This window comes from Aquarana catesbeiana, linkage group LG04 (genome assembly GCF_042186555.1).
Source record: "Aquarana catesbeiana isolate 2022-GZ linkage group LG04, ASM4218655v1, whole genome shotgun sequence".
Lineage (NCBI taxonomy): Eukaryota > Metazoa > Chordata > Amphibia > Anura > Ranidae > Aquarana > Aquarana catesbeiana.
In genome coordinates this window covers 106,370,139-106,396,494 of record NC_133327.1, presented here as the reverse complement: position 1 = coordinate 106,396,494, position 26,356 = coordinate 106,370,139, and the positions used below count along the sequence as shown (strand labels likewise).

The 26,356-nt window shown below is 43.4% G+C and overlaps 1 protein-coding gene and 6 non-coding genes across 7 annotated transcripts; all 7 read left to right on the top strand.

Moving 5' to 3' along the window:
- The first annotated feature begins 7,481 nt into the window (after positions 1-7,481).
- Positions 7,482-26,080, top strand: RPS7 (ribosomal protein S7). Its single transcript, XM_073625421.1, has 7 exons — positions 7,482-7,618; positions 13,604-13,685; positions 16,263-16,334; positions 18,561-18,704; positions 22,449-22,513; positions 25,241-25,391; positions 25,966-26,080. The coding sequence occupies exons 2-7, from the start codon at positions 13,611-13,613 to the stop codon at positions 26,041-26,043; spliced, it is 585 nt and encodes a 194-aa protein (XP_073481522.1). The 5' UTR covers positions 7,482-7,618; positions 13,604-13,610; the 3' UTR covers positions 26,044-26,080.
- Positions 13,250-13,472, top strand: LOC141142054 (small nucleolar RNA SNORA73 family). The gene has a single exon (XR_012244300.1). It is a non-coding gene; the product is annotated as a small nucleolar RNA SNORA73 family (small nucleolar RNA).
- LOC141142056 (small nucleolar RNA SNORA73 family) lies at positions 15,018-15,239 on the top strand. The gene has a single exon (XR_012244302.1). It is a non-coding gene; the product is annotated as a small nucleolar RNA SNORA73 family (small nucleolar RNA).
- On the top strand, positions 16,592-16,813 carry LOC141142051 (small nucleolar RNA SNORA73 family). The gene has a single exon (XR_012244298.1). It is a non-coding gene; the product is annotated as a small nucleolar RNA SNORA73 family (small nucleolar RNA).
- LOC141142052 (small nucleolar RNA SNORA73 family) lies at positions 20,918-21,139 on the top strand. The gene has a single exon (XR_012244299.1). It is a non-coding gene; the product is annotated as a small nucleolar RNA SNORA73 family (small nucleolar RNA).
- Positions 22,722-22,943, top strand: LOC141142055 (small nucleolar RNA SNORA73 family). Its single transcript, XR_012244301.1, has one exon. It is a non-coding gene; the product is annotated as a small nucleolar RNA SNORA73 family (small nucleolar RNA).
- Positions 25,667-25,888, top strand: LOC141142050 (small nucleolar RNA SNORA73 family). The gene has a single exon (XR_012244297.1). It is a non-coding gene; the product is annotated as a small nucleolar RNA SNORA73 family (small nucleolar RNA).
- Positions 26,081-26,356: the final 276 nt, after the last annotated feature.

Below are 26,356 nucleotides of genomic sequence, written 5' to 3'. Positions count from 1 at the left end.
CCGGTGATCCAGCCAGTAACACAGTTCCTGTCTTTGGGTGTCTCCACTCTGGATAAAGAAGCACCAAGTACACCCTTGGGGAGTAGTATTGTCAATCTGGGAATAGGGTGTGTAAGATAAACTAGCAGATTAAGGGACGGTTCACACTGGTCCAACATGCGCTCCGACTTCGAGAGTACAAGTTGCATGACATGTAAAAATCAGTGGTTCCCTATGAGAGCCCTCTTAACTGGTCCGACTTGTGTTTGACCGACTTTGGAAAAGGTTCCTGCACTACTTTAGTCCGACTTAGGTACGATTTCACCTCATTGATTTGAATGTACTTTAAGTCGCATCCAAGTCGGATCATCATCTTAACTGATCCGACTTGTGCTCTGAGGATCTTGAATCCAAAAAAAGAAAAAAAAAACAGCGCAGAGTCCACCCAAGACCATAACAGACTCTTCAGTCTGGTATAGATTTTGAGGGGAAACCCTACGCCAAAAAAAAAAAAGAAACGTTGTGGGGTCCCCCCAAAATCCATACCACACCCTTATCTGAACATGCAGCCTGGCAGGTCAGGAAAGGGGGAAGAGGACGAGCAAGTGCTAGGGCACATAGAAAACAAATGCTTTCTATGTGCCCCATACACACCACAGCTCTGGTGTAATGTTTGGTGCATTGCAGTGTGGAAAAATGCAGCATGTCTGCATTTTTCCTCACCGTGTTGGATGCCCCTGCAAGTCACTGCACTGCAAAGCAATACTGTGCTGCTGTGGAGTGAATAAGGTGTTACTATGTGACAGACAAAAAAAACGAATGCAATGAGCTATGTGAATCTCTCAGCTCCATGCTGGCACCAACACTGCACTAGCCTGCATGGCACTAACCACCACACTAGCTAGATTAGGAGAATGCAGCATAAAAAGATAATGTTTAGAATTAATGATCTGCATAGTTGCACTTTTTGTAGCTGCTGACTTTTAATAAACAGAAAAACTAGCAGAACTCCGCTTTAAGTCTTTTAGATGAAGAGGTCAGCAATGTCAGCCCACATATTTTCTCTGTAGTGCTATACTGCCATAAACAACTGTGCCACAGGTTACATCAGGTCAAGATAATGTAAGTGTATCTCTAGGCAAAACACTTTTTTGTTTTGTTTTGATAGACTGGGGAAGGGTTAGACCCTTTGTCAAGTCTTTATTGCTGTCTGTGTCCCCATTGGGGAGATCCACCATTCTATTTGTACTAGCGGCCATTGTCACAAAGAAGGAAAGTGAGGAGACATCCAACATTTTAGGGTTGTCCCCAAAACAAGAGGTGAGGTGACATCTTCCAATGGGGACACCTGTTCTGGTGACAATTGTCTAAGAGTGGAATTCTCCTCACTTTGGGAATTTTCGCTAACTTCCTGTTGTGTCTCTGGGACAGAAAATGAAAGAAAATGTCCCCAGTGGTACACAGACAGAAAAAATAAATAAAAAGCCACCACTTAAACCATAGACCTCAAAAATTAAAGGAAGTCATTTTTTGATGGTAATCCAAAAATGTGCTAAAAAAGACATGATACACCGATGTTCCAGGGCTAGGGTGGACCTCTTTCTCAAGGCTGTCTGTTATCTGGAGAAAGGAGTCTGCCGTGGCCCTGAAACGTTGGTGTATCGTGTCTATTTATTCACATTTTTGTAATATCATCCCAAAATACCCTCATTAAAATGTTGAGGTCTATGAGCTGAGTGCTGGCTCTTTCTCTTTTTGGTTACTTTACAGTATCACCGTTAGCCATTCATGTCTAAAAGCAAGAAGGTGGAAATAAGGGTCTGGTGCTGGATGAATGTTACAAAGCAAAGAAAAAAAAACTGGCATGGGGTTTTCAAAGAGATGTATGGCCAAAATAGCTAAACCAAAGCTGTTTTGGCCATACTTCTCTTGTGGGTCATAGGCATGAACTGGAAGCAGAGAGCGGTGACTGATAGTCACCACTCTTTGACTCAAGAAGACCAAGAACTGAACAAACAGGAGTCATGTGATTGCTCAGCTATCGGTGTTATATACCAGTTTTTCTCCTGTAAACTTTTCCTTTTTAAACCTGAAAACAAAAAATTAAAAGTCAGCAACTAAAAATAGTGTAGCTGCTGGCTTTTAAAAATAGGACAATTACATGTCCAGGGATCCAGTGCTGTCCTACCCCCCGAGCCGGCCCTTTGAGTCCAGGCGCTGGCATGTTCACTTTGACAAGCCGGCTGTGACTGCTTGCAGCTTCACAGCTGGGTTCCCACTGCGCATGTGTGAGCAGCTCTGTGCTTTGTGAATGGTCCTACAGCTTTCTAATGCCGCATACACATAGTCCGACTTTCCGAGGTAAAATGTGCGATCGGAGCTTGTTGTCGGAAATTCCAACCGTGTGTAGGCTCCATCAGACAGTTTGCATCGGAATTTCCATCGCACAAAATTTGAGATCTGGTTCTCAAATTTTCCGACAACAAAATCCGTTCGCTCAAATTCCGATCGTGTGTACACAATTTCGACGTACAAAGTGCCACGCATGCTCGGAATCAAGCAGAAGAGCCGCAGTGGCTACTGAACTTCATTTTTCGTCATGCGTGTTGTACGTCACCGTGTTCCTGACGTTCGGAAATTCCGACAACTTTGTGTGACCGTGTGTATGCAAGACAAGTTTGAGCCAACATCTGTCGGAAAAAATTAATGGATTTTGTTGTCGGAATGTCCGATCAATGTCCGATCGTGTGTACGGGGCATTAGACCTATTATGTGTCCCAGAAGCCTCCAAAAAATGTAGTGCCAAAGCTTAAAGTGGTTGTAAAGTGACTGGCCTTAGGTGATACATAGAGATGAAACCTATCCTCCTACATAAGCTGTACCTGTTTATTTGCGGTCTTCTCTTCTCTACACCTGTTAAAAGTCCAGAATTTATAAAGCTTGTCTGAGCTGTCAGAAAAAAAGGGGCAGAGCTGAAGTTACATTCTGCAGAGCTCAATGAGGAGAGCTGTGAGAGCCAATTGGAGGGAAGGGACACCCCCCCCCCCTTCACACAGCAAACAGGAACAGAGCTGAGGCTGTCAATCAGCTGTAGCTCCCTCCCTGTCACCTTTTTTTTTTCTTTTGGTGTCAGGAAAACTTGTCAGAAGTGACCCATGTTGATAGCAGCAGAATGAAGCAGCAGATAGAAATTACACTTTTAAATGCATCCGATTTGCATAACATGTGAACGGGACCAGCTTTCAATGAAGCCGGTTCACACATGCGGGCATGGTCTGTTTTTGAGAAGGTTCTGGTTTAGATTCAAGTAAAAATTTGCACCTGAATCACACCTGAACCGGTGAACAAAATCGCACCAGACTGCAAACCGCAGCTGGAAATGTGTGAACCTAGCCTAAGGCCCGTTTCACCCACACATGCTCAGCAGGGATCGCTCTGTTGATCCTCGCTGAGCTGGCAGATGACAGGTCCACCTCTGCTCACTGTGCAGGGATGGATCCATCAGAGCTTCCGCTCTCCTCTATGGGGGATTGGATGAAAACCGATCCGCCTGTCCGTTTCCATTCGATCTGCCAGACGGATGGAAAATAAGGTTTCAATCTGCCTGGATTCAGCGGAGTGGAGCGGATCAGATGTCAGCAGACATGTCACTGCTGACATCCGTCGCTCCATAGGCCTGCATGGAGCGTCTGTTCAGGTCCGCCTAAAAAACTGACAGGCGGACCTAAACGGTCCGCATGTGTGAAAGTGGCCTTAGGAATTGATTTATTAAAACTGGAGAGTGTAGAATCTGATGCACCTGTGCATGGTGGCCAATCAACTTCCACCTTCAGCTTGTTCAATTAAAGGATAAGTTCACCTTTTAGAAAAAATACAAAAATAAATGCACATTTTTTTGCAAGTAAAAAAATTAGCATTTATTAATTTTTTGGAGCCTGTAAAGGATTGCACCAGCAATCAGCAGATCGCTGGTGCCATGCAGGTCTCCAGCAGATCTGCCAGTGTATCTGTGTGCCTGTACATCCCGTACGGGCAAGCAGATACACTGACAGGAAGAAAGAATTAACAGCTGTAATGCTGCAAAGGCTGTTGGACCCTGTAGTTTTCCATTCACAGGACACTTTGAATGAGTGACACAGCCGGGCGGGTGGGTGGGCAGAACCCCACTTGGCCACGTTTCTTTTAAAATTGTGACAGCTAGCGGGTCAGGAGAAGATCCCCACTAGCTGTCAAATCGGAGATCGGGGAGGTGCAGGGGGCGGTCCGTTCGTAACATGGTGAATTAATCCTTTAAGCCTCGTACACACAATCGGATTTTCCAACGGGAATTGAGTGATGTCTGGCTGTTGGCGGAAAATCCGACCTTGTGTATGCTCCATTGGACAATTGTTTTCCGCGGACAAATGCTGGATGGCAGGCTTTAAAATTTTCAGCGGACAAATGTCTGTTGACGGATTTTCCGAGCGTGTGTACACAAGTCCGTCGGACAAAAGTCCAAAGTACAAACACGCATGCTCGGAAGCAAGGAGGAGCCAGAAGCGGTCGGTCTTGTAAACTAGCGTTCGTAATGGAGAGTTAACATTTGTGACGCAGCAAATTATAAAATCTCGAAATGCAGCGCACAATTCTCTTCTTCTTTAATGGGAAAATAATGAAGCTGCTTTGCTGGTGATACTGATGGAGTTCTGCCAAATGTATTTTAAGAGGCTTTTATTTTCTAGTGATATCAAGAATAATATTATTATGCTTTTTTTTTGGGCAAGTTACCACAGCACCATTATCCTGTAGTCTTTATGATCAAAGATACAACTATGTTGGTGTTCCTTGTTAATTTTACATTGTATTTTTTTAAATGTAACTGCCTACTCCCAAACTATCATTTGAAATAAAACATATAGCCAAGTATTATTCTACACAATTTTTTTATTGTGCATTAAAAAAAGAAAAAAAATAAAATTAGACATGCTATCTGCCAATAGAACTTAACCAAAAAGTGCATTCTATGTATCTAAAAATATAAAAAATATACCAACTCAAATCATTATTATTCAACCAAAAAATAAAATGAAAGCCTCATGTATGTGTCCTGCTTCTTAATATAGGGGGTCACCAATGCCAAGAGTTGGTGAAAGCAGGGGTCCGTCATCCGGAGATAATTCCGAAAATCATCTGGATTATTCTCCTGGAGCTCCCGCAGCAAAGGCATATGACATAATTGGTCACATTAATAAAGCAACCAATTTTTGGTCCAAGAAATCCTCCTCCTCCTGGACTGGACTTGGGTCAAAGCAATAACTCCAAGGCCAATAATAAACAACGTTATCTCCTCTGATTCCGCAATATGTCTGGTTGACGAACGGCCGTTCACAAACGAACTGAAAATCGCTAAATGAAAAGCGCGAATCAACTCTCACCAAACTTCTACTAACACGAAATTAGCAGAAGGAGCCCAAAGGGTGGCGCTAAAGAGCTGAAAAACCACGTAGTACGTCACTATGTTCGTGTTTGTTGCCCGACAATTCCTTTCCATTTGTATGCATGACAAAATCCAGGCACAAAAGTCCGAGGTTTTGTCTGCGGAAAATCCGATTGTGTGTACGAGGCTTTAGGCTCGGTTCACATATATGCAAATTGGATGCATTTTTAACTGCATCCAATTCGCATAACATGTGAATCGGACTGTCTTTCAATTCCTTGTTTTCCCACAAATGGAGCTTTCTTTTGGTGGTATTTTTTTTTTGTTATTCTTTTTACTAAAGGTTTTTCACATAGAGAAAAAAAGAATTCAAACTTGAAACATAGTAAACATTCTGCACTCCAATTTAACAGCTCTTTTGGTGGTATTTGATTTACCTCTATGGTTTTTAATTTTTTGCGCTATAAACAAAAAAAGAGTGACAATTTTGTAAAATAAAAACAATATTTTTTGCTATAATAATTATCCAAAAAAAATAATAATAATAAAAAAAATCTTCATCAGTTTAGGCCAATATGTATTCTTCTACATATTTTTGGTAAAAAAAAGCAATAAGTGTATATTGTTCGGTTTGCGCAAAAGTTATAGCGTCTACAAAATAATAATTTTTATTATTAATTTTTATTTTTACTAGTAATGGATGTGATCAGCGATTTTTAGCAGGACTGCGACATTGTGGCAGACAGATCGGACACTTTTGACACTTTTTTTGGGTTCCCCGCATTCAATTTGCATGACAGGAGAATGTGACTGGTTCTCAGTGGAGCTGGTTCACACAGCTCTGCAAATTCAGGCAAAAATTCAGGCCTGATTCGCACCTGAATCGGTGAACAGGCACGCGATGGACCCCATGTAAACTGCGGCCGCAGCATTTGTGAACGGAGCCTAAAGCCTATTACACAGGATGAGATTATCAGATGAATGATTGTCAATTTTTTTTTTTTTTCTTTGCATGCTAGTCTCCATATTGAATGTGAATAGGTTACTAAAGTATGAAAATTCTCGTACGTAAGAAAAAAAATTCAGAAGTTTTGTAACGTATTTGTATTGTATTTTTGGACAAAAACTGTACTGATTAAACGAAAGCCATACGATCTGATATCGTATGAGAAACATTTTCGTGTTTGTCCCTTCAGAAAATTTTGAACGAAAGTTGTGCACTAATGATCAGACTATCGTGCGATCGCATTGAAAGTGGATTTCTTGGCCCTGTATTCTCATTGTGTGTATGAGGCTTAAAGAGGGATATGCTTTGTGTATATCCAACATTTGATGGCCGAAAGTTGGACAACAATTGTCAAAAGGAGCGTACTAACTGTAAGATTTTAGGGCAACAGTCTGTCAACAGACAATCCCCTGCCAACAATCGTAGCGTGTGTATGAGGCTTTCGGCTGGGTTCACACTATTGTGAATTGGATGTATGGTTGCCACCTCATCCCTTTAAACCCGAACACATATTAATTACACAGGTTCTGTGGGTGATTAAGGTGGTAATTAAACTCACTTGGTGCCTTATCTGCATTTAATTAGCCTCAGAACCTGTGTAATTCAAAGGTGTTCGGGTTTAAAGGGATGAGGTGGCAACTCTAATTGGGGGGGGGTTTACCGCATCCAATTCGCATCAACAGGAGTTTTTGACCGGCTCTCTATGGATCTGGTTCACTTCACATATGTCCACTGCGGCTCCGGTGTGAATTTGCACACTAGTCCAGTGCGTCTTTTGGTCCAAATTCAGCCAAAAATTCGGGCTGAAATCGGACCTGAAACAGTAAACGAGGACGCACCAGACCCCTACTGTGAGCCGCATTCGAAGATAGTGTGAACCCAGCCTTAATCCAAAACAAAAAAAAAAAGACTGAAATTAGCTAGAGATACACTTTATGAACTTTTGTATGATGGTGCTTTATAAATCAGCTACTGTTATCAAGAAGACCGCCTTTTCACCATTTATAGAACCAACTACTATTCATTCACAAAGATCTGCTTCCGCCCTCACTGTAGATTCCCTTTTACTTCCGCCAGGAGCTGGTGTGAGGAAGAAGGCGTGGCAGTCTAATTGAAATACTGGCTCCCAATTTCCCATCATCCTTTTCACCCGGGCGAGATCTGGGCCTCTCTCGCGGGATCTCGCCCTCTTCCTAGGCCGTCACTGAGAGAGGACGGTGAGTGCGGCAGATCCTCTGAGAGAAATGTGTCTTTTTTCTGCGTGTTCCCCTCGCCGACGGCCCGAAATGGCGGCGTGTGCTGACGGTACAGGGCCCTCCCTTCCCTGGCGTGCGCTGGCTTCCCTGTGCGGGGCGGTGTGTGCGGAGGATGGCGATGGATGGAAGAATCGGAGCGGCCCGGCTGGTGATGGTGGACGTGGGGGGATGGAGCCGGGACTGCACGTGTGCCGTGTGTGTGGGGAGCCTGGAGAGGAGGGATGTGTGCGGGGAGAGTGCTATTTATTATACAGCATAGGACACACTGATAGACCTGACCATATATACTGTGTGTGCTCTGTGGAGCTCATACACGACTATATACACTATGTGTGTGCTTTATGGGGCTCATACATGACTATATACACTGTGTGTGCTCTATGGGGCTCATACATGACTATATACACTGTGTGTGCTCTATGGGGCTCATACATGACTATATACACTGTGTGTGCTCTATGGGGCTCATACACGACTATATACACTGTGTGTGCTCTATGGGGCTCATACATGACTATATACACTGTGTGTGCGCTCTATGGGGCTCATACATGACTATATACACTGTGTGTGCTCTATGGGGCTCATACATGACTATATACACTGTGTGTGCGCTCTATGGGGCTCATACATGACTATATACACTGTGTGTGCGCTCTATGGGGCTCATACATGACTATATACACTGTGTGTGCGCTCTATGGGGCTCATACATGACTATATACACTGTGTGTGCGCTCTATGGGGCTCATACATGACTATATACACTGTGTGTGCGCTCTATGGGGCTCATACATGACTATATACACTGTGTGTGCGCTCTATGGGGCTCATACATGACTATATACACTGTGTGTGCGCTCTATGGGGCTCATACATGACTATATACACTGTGTGTGCGCTCTATGGGGCTCATACATGACTATATACACTGTGTGTGCGCTCTATGGGGCTCATACATGACTATATACACTGTGTGTGCGCTCTATGGGGCTCATACATGACTATATACACTGTGTGTGCGCTCTATGGGGCTCATACATGACTATATACACTGTGTGTGCGCTCTATGGGGCTCATACATGACTATATACACTGTGTGTGCGCTCTATGGGGCTCATACACGACTATATACACTGTGTGTGCTCTATGGGGCTCATACATGACTATATACACTGTGTGTGCGCTCTATGGGGCTCATACATGACTATATACACTGTGTGTGCGCTCTATGGGGCTCATACATGACTATATACACTGTGTGTGCGCTCTATGGGGCTCATACATGACTATATACACTGTGTGTGCGCTCTATGGGGCTCATACATGACTATATACACTGTGTGTGCGCTCTATGGGGCTCATACATGACTATATACACTGTGTGTGCGCTCTATGGGGCTCATACATGACTATATACACTGTGTGTGCGCGCTCTATGGGGCTCATACATGACTATATACACTGTGTGTGCGCGCTCTATGGGGCTCATACATGACTATATACACTGTGTGTGCGCGCTCTATGGGGCTCATACATGACTATATACACTGTGTGTGCGCGCTCTATGGGGCTCATACACGACTATATACACTGTGTGTGCGCGCTCTATGGGGCTCATACATGACTATATACACTGTGTGTGCGCGCTCTATGGGGCTCATACATGACTATATACACTGTGTGTGCGCGCTCTATGGGGCTCATACATGACTATATACACTGTGTGTGCGCGCTCTATGGGGCTCATACATGACTATATACACTGTGTGTGCGCGCTCTATGGGGCTCATACACGACTATATACACTGTGTGTGCGCGCTCTATGGGGCTCATACATGACTATATACACTGTGTGTGCGCGCTCTATGGGGCTCATACATGACTATATACACTGTGTGTGCGCGCTCTATGGGGCTCATACACGACTATATACACTGTGTGTGCGCGCTCTATGGGGCTCATACACGACTATATACACTGTGTGTGCGCGCTCTATGGGGCTCATACACGACTATATACACTGTACAGTACATTTCCACACACTATAGCATATTAGGACAAACCTATACAAGTCATTTCATTTCTACCACATCAGCTAGGCCCCATGCACTGCATGCTTGTTGGTAGATCTAAGGCAGATTGTACGATCAGACTGTAGAGTGTGTTTATGGTCATTACTGTACTGTTGACATCCGATTAATCATGGAGAGTGTATCACACCTGAGATCCATCACTAATTGTGTACACGAGGCATGGTGTGTAGGATGGAGGGAGCTTCAGGATAAAGAGGGGACAGGTTAGTGTAATGTGTCCCTTATTTCTGTAATCTCCTAGACCTGACCAGTGCTCGGGGTGCAGTGATGATAGGAAGGAGAAGTATGGTGTTGGAGATAGTGATTGGGGAGTGTGACGGCATAGCACTTGTGTGTGCGCTCTTCATTCATCAAATGGGGATAATTGCTTGAAATTGGACAGCTGGGTCTGTTAAAGGAAGGTTAAAAAAAGTAATGGCCGGTGTCCTGTCAGAATACCGCTACCCATCAGAAAATGTGAGAAAACAGTTTACTGTGCCATGTGTTCCAACATGGCCGCTATGTGTTCCAATAGGTTTCCTAATCTGACAACACGAAGGCAGCAGCGGACATCTTATCACACCCAGGCAAGTCTTCAATTTCACTTATTTTAGCAGTAAACTGACCCTATATACTGAATGTCATTTTAAATCTCTGACACTGTTTTGGTGTTGCATTTGAAAAGCTGTAACAAACCTGCAGACAGAGGCCATCTTGGTACACCCCGCGCAACGCCAAACTGATTATGTACTGAGAGTATTTCACTTGGTCGCAGTGAAGTGGTCTATTTCAGTATATGTTAACTGCTAAAATAAGTGAAATTGAAGACTTGCCTGTGTGTAAGATGTCTGCTGCTGTCTTCGAGTTCTGTCAGATTAAGAAACCTATGGAAACGCATAGCGGCCATGTTTGAATGTTTAGCGCAATATTTGCTTGCAACGTCCCTTCTGTTGCATTTTCTGTTGGGTAGCGCTTTTCTAATAGAACACCAGATCACCAGGTGAAAAAGAGTCTAGAAAAGAAAACAAATGCAACCATTTCATTTTATTGCTGGGTACACATGGGCCAAAAGTGTTTGATTTGGCAGTAACTGTGTACAACCCTGGTGAGGGGGTGGTTCCCCTATCTCACAGTAGCATAGCGGAGAGGTCACTGTATTAATATAGCTTGTGTTAGTACAATGATCTGTCCTTCTTCTTCTTTTTTTTTTTTTTTTTTTTTAACAGAACTCTGCTTTAAGAAAAGTCAGCAGCTACAAATACTGCAGCTACTGACTTTTAATAATCTGACACTTGCCTTTCCCAGGGTCCAGTGATGCAGGGGAGCGAAGCCCCGCTCGTCTCCCCCTCCCCTCTGTGGCGCCGGCATTGTTAGTGTGGGCGCCCAACTGTGGCTTCACAGCCGGGCACCCACTGTGCATGCGCGAGCTGCACCTGGCCAGGTAATCATCTGGGTCCTGTGACGTGTCCCAGATTGCCGAGATGGAGGGGGGGTGAGGTGATCTCCCTTCCTGTGCTGGGAGGAAGTGGGATCTGGGATCCGCCCCCCCCCCCCCCAAAAAAAATGACATACCAAATGTGGCATGTCGGGGGGGTCACCTCCCTTAAAGTGGAAGTTCCATTTTTGGGTGGAACTTTGCTTTAAGCCTGCTGGGTTGAATGCAAAAACTGCCCGTGTACCTGGTTTAAGTGTTAAACCCACAACAGTAAAATCAGTCTGTATATGCAGCAAAGCATACTTGTTATACTCACTGTGGAACCTAAGGGGTTAATCCTCTGCATTGTGTGTAAAGTCTGTTGGATCCTTTCTTCTCTAATCTCCTTCCACTGTCCCCAATCCATCTCTTGGTAAGACAGAGGCTAGGGGAGAATGAATGTGATCACAGGGCCAATCAGCACTGTCCAGACAGGGTCAGAGGTCCTGCAGCCTCATAGGACAGAGCAGAATGAAAACTCATCCAAGCTTTAACCAGACACTGATAGTCATAAGACTGCTATATACTGCTGAGTAAGGATGAGCTCTGGTGTGTTTGCAGACGTCATGTGCAGAGCCCGCCAGGAAGTCGGTACTGCGCTAATCACAGGCATCGGGAAATGAGCAGCCATGCATCGGGAAATGACTCACTGCCTGTGATTAGCGCAGTGCTGACTTCCTGGCGGGCTCTGCATGTGGGGTGTGCGAACACGCCGGAGCTCATCCTTACTGCTGAGAAAAGGTGTTAGCAGTTTGTTTATTAAAATAATAGCATTTCCATGTTCTGTGGGAGACTAGATATAGGGAATGCAGGGTCCTGGGTTTAGTGACACTTTAAACCCCGTTTCATACTATCGCGTTGCGGGAACCAGCTCTATTGCAGTGCCGGTTCCCGCATTGCGTCTCCCTAGCAGGTAGTTCACACTGCCCTCTGTGAACCATTCCGGGTCTTAATACAAAGTTCATGACACCCCCAGATCGGATCACAGTGCAAACTGAATTTGGAGGGGCATCGGATCACATGGGTATGAACACCCATGTGTTTCGATTCCGTTGCTGGGGAAAAAGGTTCCTGCAGCATTTTTGTGCGAATGCCATGCTAGTTCAGTTATACAAACTGGCTGAATTTGCATCGCACAGCAATTCGGTGCTCATCACATGTGCGATGTCTGTGTTCAATAGTGTGAACCCCCAGGCTAAGGCCTCCTTCATATGGGGCATATCAATACATACAACCATCCAAGGCTATAACCACACAAGAATGCAAAGGTGTTCCATGCATCCCCATGCTGGCAGTCCCTTTTGATGTCACTTGGGAGGCAGCAGCTGCACAGCCGCTGTTACTGATTTTGACATCTGTGTGTGCCCCCCAACAAATGTACACTGAGTTCAGAGATGTGGACCCACGTTGATGTCCACTTGGGAGGAGCAGCTGCACAGCCGCTGTTACTGATGTTGACATCTGTGTGTGCGTGTCCCCCAACAAATGTACACGGAGTTCAGAGATGTGGACCCACATTGATCTCCACTTGGGAGGAGCAGCGGCTGTGCATCTGCTGCATACTGATTGACGGCAATGGGACTGCCTGCACAGAACACCTTTACATCCTTGTATGGGTAAACCTAGCCTTTGCAAGGGTGGATGCATCCTTTGTGGATGAGGCCTAAGGACTGATAAGGAATAGAATACATTTTTAAGTTCAGTGCTGTTTTCGTTGCACTTACCTCCATGCTGGATTTTCCGAGTACTTTTTGTTCTTTGTAGTTGGACTTTCTGGCACACTTCTTGGGACTTTGTTCTTGCCATCATCACACATGTTAGTGCAGTGCATTTGTTCTGAATAGCACTGCCTAAAATTCAACTTGAACAATTTCTGTGATGCAGTTTGAGACGTAACGACTGGGTTGGTGTGAAAGGCCACTAACTGCGTTAGACAAGTGTTGAAAACATCTGCCAGTGGGTATTGCCTACCATGTGTTTAATGCAGCTACAGACCCTAATCTTGGCTTGAATGTTGCTGCCCTTTACAAATGTACAGCTTGACCAACGTGGATATCCTGTGAGGTTGCTCTCATGGGCTCTGTCCTCGTGGCGTATGGGAGCGTAGCGTCTTTCTGGTGCAATGACGTACAGTCCCGTTCCACAACGTTGGAGAACATGCATGTCCCCGGCCTTCAGGTTGGTGTGGATGGCGTCCTGTATATTCCTACAACTTCCCAGAGCCTCTAGGCCCTGACTGGGGAGAAAAACCATGCAGGATACAGATCTTGATTGCATTGGCAACACATTATTTCCAGAAATTGCTGTTTGAGTGAATGGTGCTCAGTGTTCGCAATTTAAAGATGATGCTGGTGACTATCCCTTTGTTAATGATCCTTGATTTCCCTTCTCTTACAGAAAGGCCATGTTCAGTTCAAGCGCCAAAATCGTCAAGCCTAATGGCGAAAAGCCAGACGAGTTTGAGTCTGGCATTTCCCAGGTGAGTGATTTCACTTGTCCACGACTACTGGCTTTAAAGTAGAAGTTCACCTTTGTAATAAAATACCCATCTTTTTGCAGGTAAACAAATGTACATTTATTAACATTAACAGCAGATCACGGGTGCAATGCAAGGCTCCTAACTGTCAGTATAGCCGTCTGCCCGGACTTCGTATGAGCAGGCAGTTGCTGAATAATAGGAAGAATCAAACTACCTATAGCGCTCATTCCTGGTAGTTCATTGAGAACTACAAGCTGTCAGCTGCAATCTCTGATGACAGTTGTAGTTTTCCCATTTACAGAACACTGAATAATGTGGCTGGGTGGGCCACGTTATGAAATTGTGACAGCTGGTGTAGGGAGAAGATCCCTGGCCTGCTGTCACAACAGGAGTGCGGGGGCTGCGCTTACATGTTACACCCTGAATGCAGGTGTAACATGTTATACAGTGAACCTGTGTCAATGTGAAGTCAGTCATAAGCTATGTATGTGACCAATGCAGACCTGTTGGTGCATAGTACTACTTGCAGCCCTTCCAAAGTAAATATTTAGACACTTTTCACACTGCAGCACTAAAGAGCCTCTTGTTATTGCGGCACTTTAGCAGTGTTTTAGCGGTGGTTTTTACCTTAAGGAAAGGTAAAAAGTCCAGTTTTGCAGCGCTTTTAAGCCATTCAGTGCAATGGGCAGGAGTGTTTTGGGAGTGTTACAGTTCTCCCAAGCAGCCCCAAAGAGGCTGCCTGCAGGGCTTTTTCTAACGTCCTGCAAGCGCACCGCCTGAGTGTGAAAGCCCCCATTGCACAGAATGTGAGGCAGTTTTCAGCTGCTTTTTAGATGCCATTTTAAGCGCTAAAATGCCTGAAAACTGCCTCCGTGTGAAAGGGGTTTAGCGACTAAAGGAGGCAGTTATACATTGGTATTTTTCTATTTTTTTTTTTTTCCCCATTGCTGTATCACTAACTTAAAAAATGCAACGTTTTTAGTGCTATTAAAATGTGTTTTAAAAAAGTCAGTCACTTGACCGGGCTATGCTCCAATCAGAGCTTTCTGCTGCTTTAAGCAGAGAACTCTGGGACATCACTTGCTCCACACACAGTGGCCTGCATCCTTTGAATGCACATAGGAATGACGTAATCAGTATTCTGCTGCTCCGTTGTCCAGTTTCAGGCTGTGCTGGGTTTTGGATGATATTGTATTGCTTAACCAGAGAGGGTCTACAAGTGACATGGGTCGTGGAGCAAAATTTTTTTTTATTTTTTTTGCAGATTATCCCCACATTTAACTGTATTTGGGTTCTCCTTAGTTCAGATGTTTGTAGGCAAGCATTTAATCATCAACGTGGATATCCTGTGAGGTTGCTCTCTCAGGCTCTGTTCTCGTGGCGTATGGGAGCGTAGCATCTTCTGGTGCAATAACGTATAGTCCCGTTCCACAACGTTGGAGAACATGTATGTCCCTGGCCTTTTGGCTGGCACGGACATCGTCCTGTATATTCCTACAACTTCCCAGAGCTCTCGGGCTATTACTGGGGAGACAAACCATGCAGGATACAGATCTTTAAAACGGAATGCATCATAATGTTTGAGAGCACATATCGGCATCTGTCTTATGGTTGGGAAATCCTAATAAAATATACCCAGAGTTTGCCCCTTTTTTAACTTGCATGAATATTTTTGTAAAAATTCAGGATTTTCTCCTGATGGTAAAAGTGAGAATGTTGAAGTAAAATTCACCTGAAGCCCAATTAGTCTAAAATGTCCCACTTATAAACTAACCTGTGTATATACTTTACCTATTCCCAACCTGGTCCAGTTATGTTACATGGCTGCACCATGAGAGCCTATGGGTGATGTCATCGGTCCCGGATCTCAGCCATTGTCTGGCGCTCTCTCCATTCCTTACAGCCACCACTGGCTGACATGGGATCATGTCACTGGAGTGCCCTGAAAAAGGGCTATGTTTATACTATAATTTAGTGTTAGGAGTGGGGGAGGAACTTTAAGACCAGTTAGGCTTCAGCTGGTATGATTCTTTAACCGTGGGGTTGAATTTTTTTTTTTTTTTTTTTTCTTCATTGTTCTCCTGAATGTTGTGGATGAAGTTTAGCTATAGAAGATCTGATTCCTACTGTATTGTAACTGTACTGTCTACCCTCATGTTTTTTGTAAGGTGCTGCACAAACTTTTGGTGTTAAATAAAACTTGTAGAATAGTAATAATAGATAAATATGACTAGCTTTGTTTTAGGGGATCCTGGGCATGTGCAGAGGAATGTGCCAAAGCCAAGCGTGTGGCTTTGAAGTCTTAGCCATGTGCTCACTCCGATAGTGCCTGTTGGTTCTGGGACAGTGACCTAACTAGCAGCAAATATAAACTAGCTACACTTCACTGTTCAAGATGTAAAGTTTACAGATGTTTTGGTGAAGGCTCTATTCTGTATGATAGAAAGTTGTGGCATGCGTGTGTTTTTTGGTTCCTTTTTAGGTCTGAAGTGACTTTGCTTTCAAAATGCTATTTAACATCACTGTGCTCCTACTTGCATTTAGCGACGCATTAATCTGGTCATTTTTCAATTCTAGGCTCTGCTGGAGTTGGAGATGAACTCTGACCTCAAAGCTCAACTAAGGGAATTAAACATTACTGCAGCAAAGGTATGATATAATTGCTCTTAAACATCTTTCTTATTGACCTTAATGAATGACATTGCTGGGGGAGCATAGGGAAATGACCACTTAGAGATTTTCTTGGGGGGGGGGGGGGTTGTGTGACGGATTTCACAAACCCATGTGGGATGACTTTCAAAGTTGGCATATTGAGCACCAAATTACCCTTATTATTGGGAACTGCCTGTTACATTTTAGCCCTCAGTCTGGGCTTGGCTTTTGCTGGTCTTTATAAATCCTATTTACCAACGTGGATATCCTGTGAGGTTGCTCTCACAGGCTCTGTCCTTGTGGCGTATGGGAGCATAGCGCCTTCTGGTGCAGTGACGTACAGTCCCGTTCCACAACGTTGGAGAACATGCTTATCCCCGGCCTTTGGGCTGGTGTGGATGGCGTCCTGTATATTCCTACAACTTCCCAGAGCTCTTGGGCTATTACTGGGGAGAAAAACCATGCAGGATACATACAAAAAGAAAAATACTGCTGCTTTTAAATGTTGCTTTCACTTGTTTAAAGAGGTATATAGTGAGGTATTTACATTTAGACATTTCTACGTGTGAGGTTACTGATTTGGGGAAGGATGTTAAATGGTTTAGGAAGTTTTTTTTATTTTATTTTTTTTTGTCGAGCATCATACTTTGCTTCAGGAAGTAGTAATACAAATATTCAGTTATGGTCCACGTGTTCATCCCCTAATGGCACATTTCTGTCAGACATGGCTAACAAATTGTGTTCTGTGTGCCCAGTTTATGCCACCACAGCATTGAGGTTAATTGTGTTAAAATGCACACCTGATGCATTGTTACACAGTGCACCAGAATGTCACTGCAGTGTGCACATAGGCTTGAATGATGTGTCATTTGGCGACCCTTCAAAAACATATAAAGTAAGCACCACCCCTACATAGTATTGAAAGGTGCATCGACTGGCAGAAACAAGTCCTAACTGGGGTGGGGGTGTGTTTTCGTTTTTTTTTTTTTGGGGGGGGCTTGGCTGTGGTCAGAACCACTTGCCAGAAGTAGTTTAGAGGGTTATAACCCCTATGTAAAGTTTTTTATTTTTGCTTTGTCCCATTGGGGAGATTTACGTTCTCTTCCTGTCCCATAACCAAACAGGAAGTGAGAGGAAAACTCTGTAAATTAAGGGAATCTCTTGAGCCCCCAGATCAGCAGAACTAGTGTCCCCATTGGAAGATTTTACTTTTCTAGGCACAAGCCAAAATTTGGGATTTTATTTTTTTTACTTTCAATGAAAATTGGACGAATAAGATGAATCTCCCTATCGTGTTCTAATCTGTCCACTCCAGCTTGTTTTTGACTTTAGTTCTACTTTAAAGTAGTTCTAAAGCCAGAAAATTTACCTTTATCTGCCTTTAAAGTAAAAAAAAAAAAAAAAAAAAAAAAAAAAAATTCAACCCCCCCCCAGCATATACCATCTCCCTTTTTTTTTTTTTTTTTTTTTTATTAAAATTTCTGACAATGGACTTACTGTTGCATAATACAACATTTAGTGTTGTCCATGCGCAGATGCCCCATTCTCTTTTGGACATTCTAAAAAGAGCCAGTACCAGAACTTTCAGTCAGTGCACTCATGTGAGAGCTGACCGCTATGTCATCTGCTCACTGTAAATTTCTCTGAAGAGAAGCATCGTTGGGGATTAGACATTGAGCACAGAAGAGGCCATTGGTCAAATAGGCTTTGACTTTTCAGCGTAGAGTGTAAACCTTTCTAGCACAGGGGGTGTTTGGAAATCACTGGGGCGGCGTCGGCGGTAAAGCACCGCTATTTGTAAGCCGCGCTTTACCGTCGGTATTCGGCCGCTAGCGGGCGGTTTTACCCCCTGCTAGCAGCCGAGAAAGGGTTAAAACGCGCCTCTGCAGAGGCGATTTGCCGACGGTATAGCCACGCTGTCCCATTGAATTTAATGGGCACTGCTCTGAAGATGCTGCTAGCAGGACTTTTTTTTTTTTTTTTTTTTTTTCCCCTGTCCTGCTAGCGCACCGGCTTTCACACTGGAGAGACAGCGGCTGTTTCGAGTCGGTTGTGAAAGGGGCCTAAAGATTTTTCTGAAGGAAAAAATTTTAGTTTACAATTTGAGAGGAACCTTTCCAAAATATATCTTCTGGCTTTTATTTGCCTCTTTGGCCCAGTGAAGGTGATCTTTGGGTAAACTATGGTACATACACACACCTGAATTTTTGCTATTTCTCACAGGAAATTGAAGTCGGGGGTGGTAGAAAAGCAATAATCATCTTCGTTCCAGTCCCTCAGCTGAAATCTTTCCAGAAGATCCAAGTTAGACTGGTGCGTGAGCTGGAAAAGAAGTTCAGTGGCAAGCATGTTGTCTTCATTGCTCAGGTAAGAAAATGTACCCAAATAGTTTTTTTTTTTTTTTTTTTTTTTTTCCTCCCAAGAATGTCTACACTTGAAGCAGAACTCTGGGATTGTCAAAAAATCCCCATTAGTACACCTTCCCACATAACAGTTATTACATTTGTGAATTTTTTTTTTACCATTTTAAGAGATGTCTGAATTTTCAGGAGGTCAGCTCTGATTCAAAAAATGTAGCCTGTATTCTGCCAGGGAGGATCTCCTTAGAACAGTGATTGCATCATATCCTCCTCTTCTCTCTACAAACTGTAATCGGACTACATTTTCCATGAATCCTTGGAATTGCAATGAATGTAGGTGGGTACACTAGGCTTGTAAATGTGAACAAGCCCACTTCAACCTAAATCGCACCCCTCATTCTGCAGCCAACAAGTTATGCTACTCCGTAACACGCGGGATGATAGGTTACAGCCATATAAATGCATATTAACCACTTCAGCCCCAAAAGATTTGGCTGTTGAGTGACCGGGCCATTTTTTTTGTGTGTGATTTGGCACTGCATCGCTTTAACTGACATTTGCGCGGTCATGCAACGCTGCACCCAAACAAAATTGACTTTTTTTTTTCCCCACAAATAGAGCTTTCTTTTGGTGGTATTTGATCGCCTCTGCGCTATTTTTTATTTTTTTTTTGCGCTATAAACAAAAAGAGCGACAGTTTAGAAGAAAACTAATATTTTGTACTTTTTGCTTTAAAAAAAAAAATAAAAAATTTCAGTTTAGGCCGATATATATTCTTCTACATATTTTTGGTTAAATCGAAATAAGCGCTTATTGATTTACGCAAAATTTATAGCATCTACAAAATAGAGGATAGATTTGTAGCATTTTAATTTTTTTACTAGTAATGGCGATGATCTGCGATTTTTATCATGACTGCGACATGGTGGACACATTGGGCAATTTTGACACATTTTTGGGACCATTGACATTTATACAGCAATCAATGCTATAAAAAATGCATTGATTACTGTAAAAATGTCACTGGCAGTGAAGGGGTTAACTGTTCCCTGGGAGGTGATTCTAAATAGAGTAAGTGACAGATCGTGGTTCCTAGCTAATAGGAACACACAATCTGTCATTCCTCTCAGAGCAGAACACGGATTTGTGTGTCTATACACACACACATTTCCGTGTTCTGTCCCTCGTGCTTGGATCGCTAGTGGCCGGTGGTCATTGTGACTGTCGGCCACAAGCATCGGCACCCCTGCTGTGCAGCGGGCGAGCTGCCGTATAGCTACGACGGTTCGTGAGATCGTGCCAACCTGCCGCAGTATGACGGCGGTTTGTCGGCAAGCGGTTAATACAATATAAATTGATGCATTTTAATATGAATGCAAACCAGTGCCGCATGGGTATCGTTATCAGAAAACATAGTGATGACAGAGCGGGCGATATCCCGCTGTGACAGGTTTTGTATGTGAAATACTGATCACTGTAATGTCCCTCCTCCCGCCTACATTGGAACAGTGTGCTGACGGGAGGAGGGACATTACAGAGATTGGTGTTTCACATACAATACTTGTCACAGCCAGAGATTCCCACTGTGTCATCCGTGCGATTTTGTGATAACTATCCTCTGCACAGAGATGGTGGTGCTGGCAGGGAGCAGAGGAGGAAACCACCTGTACGGGTGGCACACACCGGGGGGGCTGTGAGACCCCCTCTGCCCACTACAGGAAATAGAACTACAAGGGGGAGTGTCAGACTGCTGGCTGGAGGTATAGGAGAAATGGCAGCCAGCTGTCTTACAAACAGGATCTTACTGGACAATAACTTTTTCAGCAAGATCAGCAGGCTATTGCAGAGGAACTAGAGCTCAGAAGAACATGGATGGCATAATTGGTGAAGGTCGATCAGCAACAAGGACATGGGGGGGGGGGGGGGGGGGGTGATATTTTTGCATTGAGTTCTGCTTTAAACTCACAACAGAAATATCAGTGCAGTCATTTGCATAGAAAGTTTTCTTGCATATCATTAGAGGAGCTCCAGTCTATTTTGGGCCATTTCACCTGGAACAATTGTGCAGCCAGCACAGTAAAAATTCCCTGTTTGCATGCTTGTTCAAAACAAGGGGCTTAAAATATTAAAGCAAAGTGATTCAGTGTAATAGCTAAGCAACTAGCATTTTACAAAATGGTGTAGTATTTCATATGTCTCATGCAGCTTTACTTTTAATGACCAACGTGGATATCCTGTGAGGTTGCTCTCTCAGGCTCTGTCCTCGTGGCGTATGGGAGCGTAGCATCTTCTGGTGCAGTGACGTACAGTCCCGTTCCACAACGTTGGAGAACATGTATGTCCCTGGCCTTCGGGCTGGTGAGGACAGCGTCCTGTATATTCCTACAACTTCTCAGAGCTCTCGGGCTATTACTGGGGAGACAAACCATGCAGGATATAAAACTACATATTATACCTGTTAGATGTCAGTGTAACACTGCTCAACATCTCCTGTGTTCAGATGAGGACCTTGATCACTGTTTGGTCTTTGTAGCATTTCTCACTTCTCTAGTTGCTGTATGCATATTAGATTCTCACAATGTATTGGATAGCTTTGATTCTTCACCCGTTTACTGCCAGGTTTTTCAATTGCTAGAACTCTGCATGTTTGAAAAGACAAATCGTACAATTTAAAAAATGTCGGCACTTAGAATGAGGTTAGTTGGTTGGTTGCTTTCTCTTGGATGACTAGACAGCAGCAGGTGGCCACAACTCCCGCTGTTGTCAATCAAATCTTTTGAGGGGTCGGGGCCGAGCCACGCTTGGTGCCATGGACACAGCCTGGCTCAGGTGCAAACCCCCATGAGTGCCCCATTGCAAGCAGCTTGCTACGGAGGCATTTAAAAGGGAGGAGGAGCTGAGAGCGCCGGCAGGGGACTCCAAAAGAAATGGGGGGGGGGGGGCACTGAGTAGATAATTGTGTCCCATATTTTAATAAAAGCTTTTATAATCACTTGAACTAAAAATGACTGGTGGGTTGACCCTTGAAGTTAATGTCCAGGCATTCATCAAACATCTTCTAGAGCAGTATTCTCCAAACTGCAGCTTTTTTTTTTTTTTTTTTTTTTTTTTTGCTTTTGGGGCATAGTTCCCCCCCCCCCACTGAAATAGTGGGGTGGTATTACTCCTGCTGCACCTCCTCCCCCTAAAGTCCGGACCATAATTTAGCCCTTTGTTTAGTAAGATTGAAGACCCCTGTTATAGAGCATGTTCCCAAATTATTTCTTGTAGCGCAAAATGGGTTTTCTACTCCCCTCTGACACCATTTGTGGACTTGTAAAGTTCTTGCAGGGGCTGCTGCTAAGAGAAGGTATCAGCAGGTGTGCTCTGCTGGTTCCTACTGCCCTGGCCACCATCTCTGAGCTACATATTCTTTAGTTTTTAGTCAGTCAGGGCTGACAACCGGCTTTGTTTTCAGTGCAGCTAAATATTGTCTTTGGGTTTTAAACTTTTTTTTTTTTTTTTTTTTTTTTCCATGTGGGACAGACCTCACTTTTTTTATATACTGTATTTTGTTAATGCTAGTTCACGCATGCAATTAGAAAGATGTGAATGAATTGTGTATATATTTTGCTCTTGAAGTTGCTATTGTGACCTCTTAACCCAGACCTCTATTCATGGTCTCCAAAGGATCTCATGTTTAGATAATTTGTATGTTTTGTGGTTCTCTATAAAGTCTGTGTAGTGATGTGAATTGTATTTCCCTATACAGAGAAGGATTCTGCCCAAACCAACAAGAAAAAGCCGCACAAAAAACAAGCAGAAGCGTCCCAGGAGGTAAGTGGGCCTTCAAAAACTGTTAGTAAAACTTTGTAGCTTGAAAACTGCTGTGTTCCTCTCTCAGCCCCCTTTGCCCAGTTACTGAGGTGGGGTTCTTGCTCAGACATTTTGGGGTTTGAGGTGCAGGAGCAGTAGATGTCTGCTTTTTACTCTGCATTTGTTTTATTTCTACAAGCCTTTCAGTGAAAAATTAGACCTCTAAAACCCAACGTGGATATCCTGTGAGGTCGCTCTCATAGGCTCTGTCCTCGTGGCGTATGGGAGCGTAGCGTCTTTCTGGCGCAGTGACGTACAGTCCCGTTCCACAATGTTGGAGAACATGCGTGTCCCGACCTTCAGGCTGGTGTGGCTTGCTTCCTGTATATTCCTACAACTTTCCAGAGCTTGCAAGCTGTGACTGGGGAGACAAACCATGCAGGATACATACTAAAAATATATATATTTTAATGTGGATATTTTTTTTGCAACAAAAAGACAAACTTTACGATTTGTTACTTTGGGGTGATTTCACCTAGCTTCTTCTCCACTGTCTAAAACCAAATTTGGTTGGAGTACTTTCTGGCACCCATAGGAGAAGAAAAATGTGAGTAGAAAGGCAAAATGTATTTATTTTCCCCTTTTTATTTTGGTTGGTTTAAGGCGGGTTAAAACTCATGAACAGGCTTTTTTTTTTTTTTTTTCCCCCCATCTGCCTCATTGGGGAGATTTGGCTTCACTTTCTGTGAGTGAATCCCTGGTTGTCACCAGAGCTGGTGTCCCCATTAAAAGCTATTCCTGGGGACAACCCTTAATTTGTTTTTTTTAAAGATACACAGGACTAATAGCGGATGAATTGGAGCAAACAGTTGTTTAATCCTTCACTCTATTTAAAGCAAAGTTTTGCATTTGGTTTATGTTTGTTCATAGTGTTAGCCATCTCCCCCCCTTTTGTCAGATGTGTGACAAATACACAGCTAGGATTCTTTTTTGCACATTGAGGCCTGATTCAACCTATGCAGTTTGTGTATTGCAGGTGCATTTTTCAATACATGCTTTTGATCCATTGAAGTCTATGGAACCAAAGACCAGAAAAAAGTGTGTATGAGGCTTTAAGCAGAACTTCACCCAAAAGGGAAGTTGCTTATCTGCCCTGTCTACCCCTCTTCTTGAGGCTGGGTTCACACTTAGGCCTGATTCACACTTGTGCAGTTTGCATATTGCAGGTGCATTTTGTTGTTTTTTTTTCAATATAGATCTTTAAACCATTGAAGTCTATGGAACTAAAAAACAGAAAAAAACCCTGGCCCTTTCCATAAAATGCAGATGTGAACTACGTTCATAGAAAACCATTTTAAGTGGACAGTAGTGTGTTTCTGCAAAACTGAAAACGCACTAAATGCATAGGTATGAACCAGGCCTTAAGGTGTCATTAGCTTTTATCTGTGGTAGCCTGAATACTGTGCAGTGTTTTTCAGGTAATGTTTTGTAGTACATCTTTTCAAATAAAATTTTGATTCTCTGCTCTTTTGATTTACTCAATGCATTCAGGATGCAATATTTTATTGTGAAATGAGTTGAAAGACTTATTGGTGGCACCTGGCTTGTCTTGGGGGCGCACCATCTTTTGTCTTAAATTAGAAGCTATGGCTTTGATGTTTTGGATCCTACAATCTTATCTTTGGTAAAATTGTTGTAATCTTAAGTCTTTTTCTGTGAAGGTTCTAATCTATTCAGGTCTTGGTAAAGCTAGTAGTAGGGTACATTAAAAACTGAAAAACAATAGCTTTTGGGGCCAAGGGGCACTGCGACAGTTTTAGGAAACAATTGTGTGCCTTGTTGACCTATCTTTATCAAACCACCTTTCCTTTATATTGGCTATGATTGGTTTCTGTGGACAGCTTTTCTTTTGCTATTAAAGGGGTTGTAAACCCTTGTTTTTTCACCTTAATGCATCCTATGCATTAAGTTGAAAAAAACTTCTGACGGTGACTAGCCCCCCTGTTTTTACTCACCTGAGCCTGTTCGTTACCTCGGCGGAGACGTGCTCTTCCTCTATGCCCATTGTCTCGGCACTTGATTTAGATAAATTGACACCAGCGGGAGCCAATGGCTGTGCTACTGGCAGTCAAATCAAATGACCTGGGGCCTGCATTCTGTGTGTACACAGATGCAGGACTCAGGAGCGTGCTCGCACGGCCCTCCACCTTAGGAGAGCTTTCTTCAACGTGGACACTCGATGTGGGGAGGAGCTACGGTGCCGCTGGGGGACCCCAGAAGTCGAGGATCTGGGCCACTCTGTGCACAACAAACTGCACAGTGGGGGTAAGTATGACGTGTTGTGCTTTGCTCACACACTACTTCCCTGACCATGACACAGAGTACCTTACTGTTTATATGTTCTCATATGTCAATTGGATTGATTCGACACTATGGTGCCTGTTGCACCAATTACCCGTATGTTTGTATATTTTTGTTTTATGCTCAAATGTTTTGATTTAAAAAACAAAAAAATGTGACGTGTGGTGTGGTGTGTGTTTTTTTTTTTTTTTTTTTTTTTTTTTTTTTAAAGGGTTTACAACCCCTTTTTTAAGCTCGGATGATTCTCCACTAGTGATTAGTGATAAATGCTTAGTGTCTCACAGGTAACCTCTACCTAAAATCATGAAAGACCCACAGTGGTGAGATAATTTTGCCCCGTTTTGTGTTTTGATTTTGCTAACTCGTCCTGGAACTGTTTTATTTCAGCCGAACTTTGACTGCAGTACATGATGCCATCCTTGAAGATTTGGTGTACCCAAGTGAAATTGTGGGCAAGAGAATCCGTGTGAAGTTGGACGGCAGTCGGCTTATCAAAGTCCATTTGGACAAAGCACAACAGAACAATGTTGAACACAAGGTAACTTTTCTTTGTATGTTGTCAGACAATGGAAGGGCAAACCTTTTTGATACACGAAGAGAACCTGTTAGAGATTAAGGTTGTCATTGATGGCTTCCTTATCTTTACTATTTTGGGTCACTTGGCCTGGAACAATTATGCAGCCAGTGTAATGAAATTCTTGTGTGAATGCTTATTTAAAACAAGGGACTTAGAATATTGACGCCAAGCATCTAAAGAATGGTGCAGTAGTGACAGCCTTTCACATCTGTCTCGTACAGCTTTACTTTTAATCCCCAACGTGGATATCCTGTGAGGTCGCTCTCCCAGGCTCTGTCCTCGTGGCGTATGGGAGCGTAGCATCTTCTGGTGCTGTGATGTACAGTCCCGTTCCACAACGTTGGAGAACATGCATGTCCCCAGCCTTCGTGCTGGTGCGGACATCATCCTGTATATTCCTACAACTTCCCAGAGCCTTCTGGCTATTACTGGGGAGAAAAACCATGCAGGATACATAATGTGAATAATCTATAATGTTTCCAATCTGTTTATGCTGTTCGAGTAACTTTTTTTTTTTTTTTTTTTTTCTCTCTAGGTGGAAACATTTTCTGGTGTCTACAAGAAACTCACAGGCAAAGATGTGATTTTTGAATTCCCAGAATTTCAGCTGTAAAGTGCTAATGATGTAATTAAAAAAAAAAATACTTGTACTTTTGTCTTTTGTGGGGTTTTTTTTTCCCCTAGAAACTTTAAGCTGCTGTTTTTTGTACAGAGAATAATTGCTTAATCAGTGGGAAGTAAATGTATTTGTTATTTACAGCTTGATCCATGAGTGACCTGCTTATACTTTTAGTGCGGCTCTAAGAAATATGTGCGTTGTCCCACTGGTGCTCAGGGATGGGGTGCCGGCATGAAATATCACCATTCTGTAGTGTAGTATACAGCCACGTGCTAGGTTTCGTCCTGCCCACTGGAAGGCTTAATCA

Bases quoted from the DNA above. Each gene is read 5' to 3' on its own strand.
- RPS7 (XM_073625421.1), top strand. From the start codon at position 13,611: ATGTTCAGTTCAAGCGCCAAAATCGTCAAGCCTAATGGCGAAAAGCCA. The intron at 13,686-16,262 runs GTGAGTGATTTC...TTTCAATTCTAG, and splicing joins TTGAGTCTGGCATTTCCCAG to GCTCTGCTGGAGTTGGAGAT. The intron at 16,335-18,560 runs GTATGATATAAT...TATTTCTCACAG, and splicing joins TAAACATTACTGCAGCAAAG to GAAATTGAAGTCGGGGGTGG.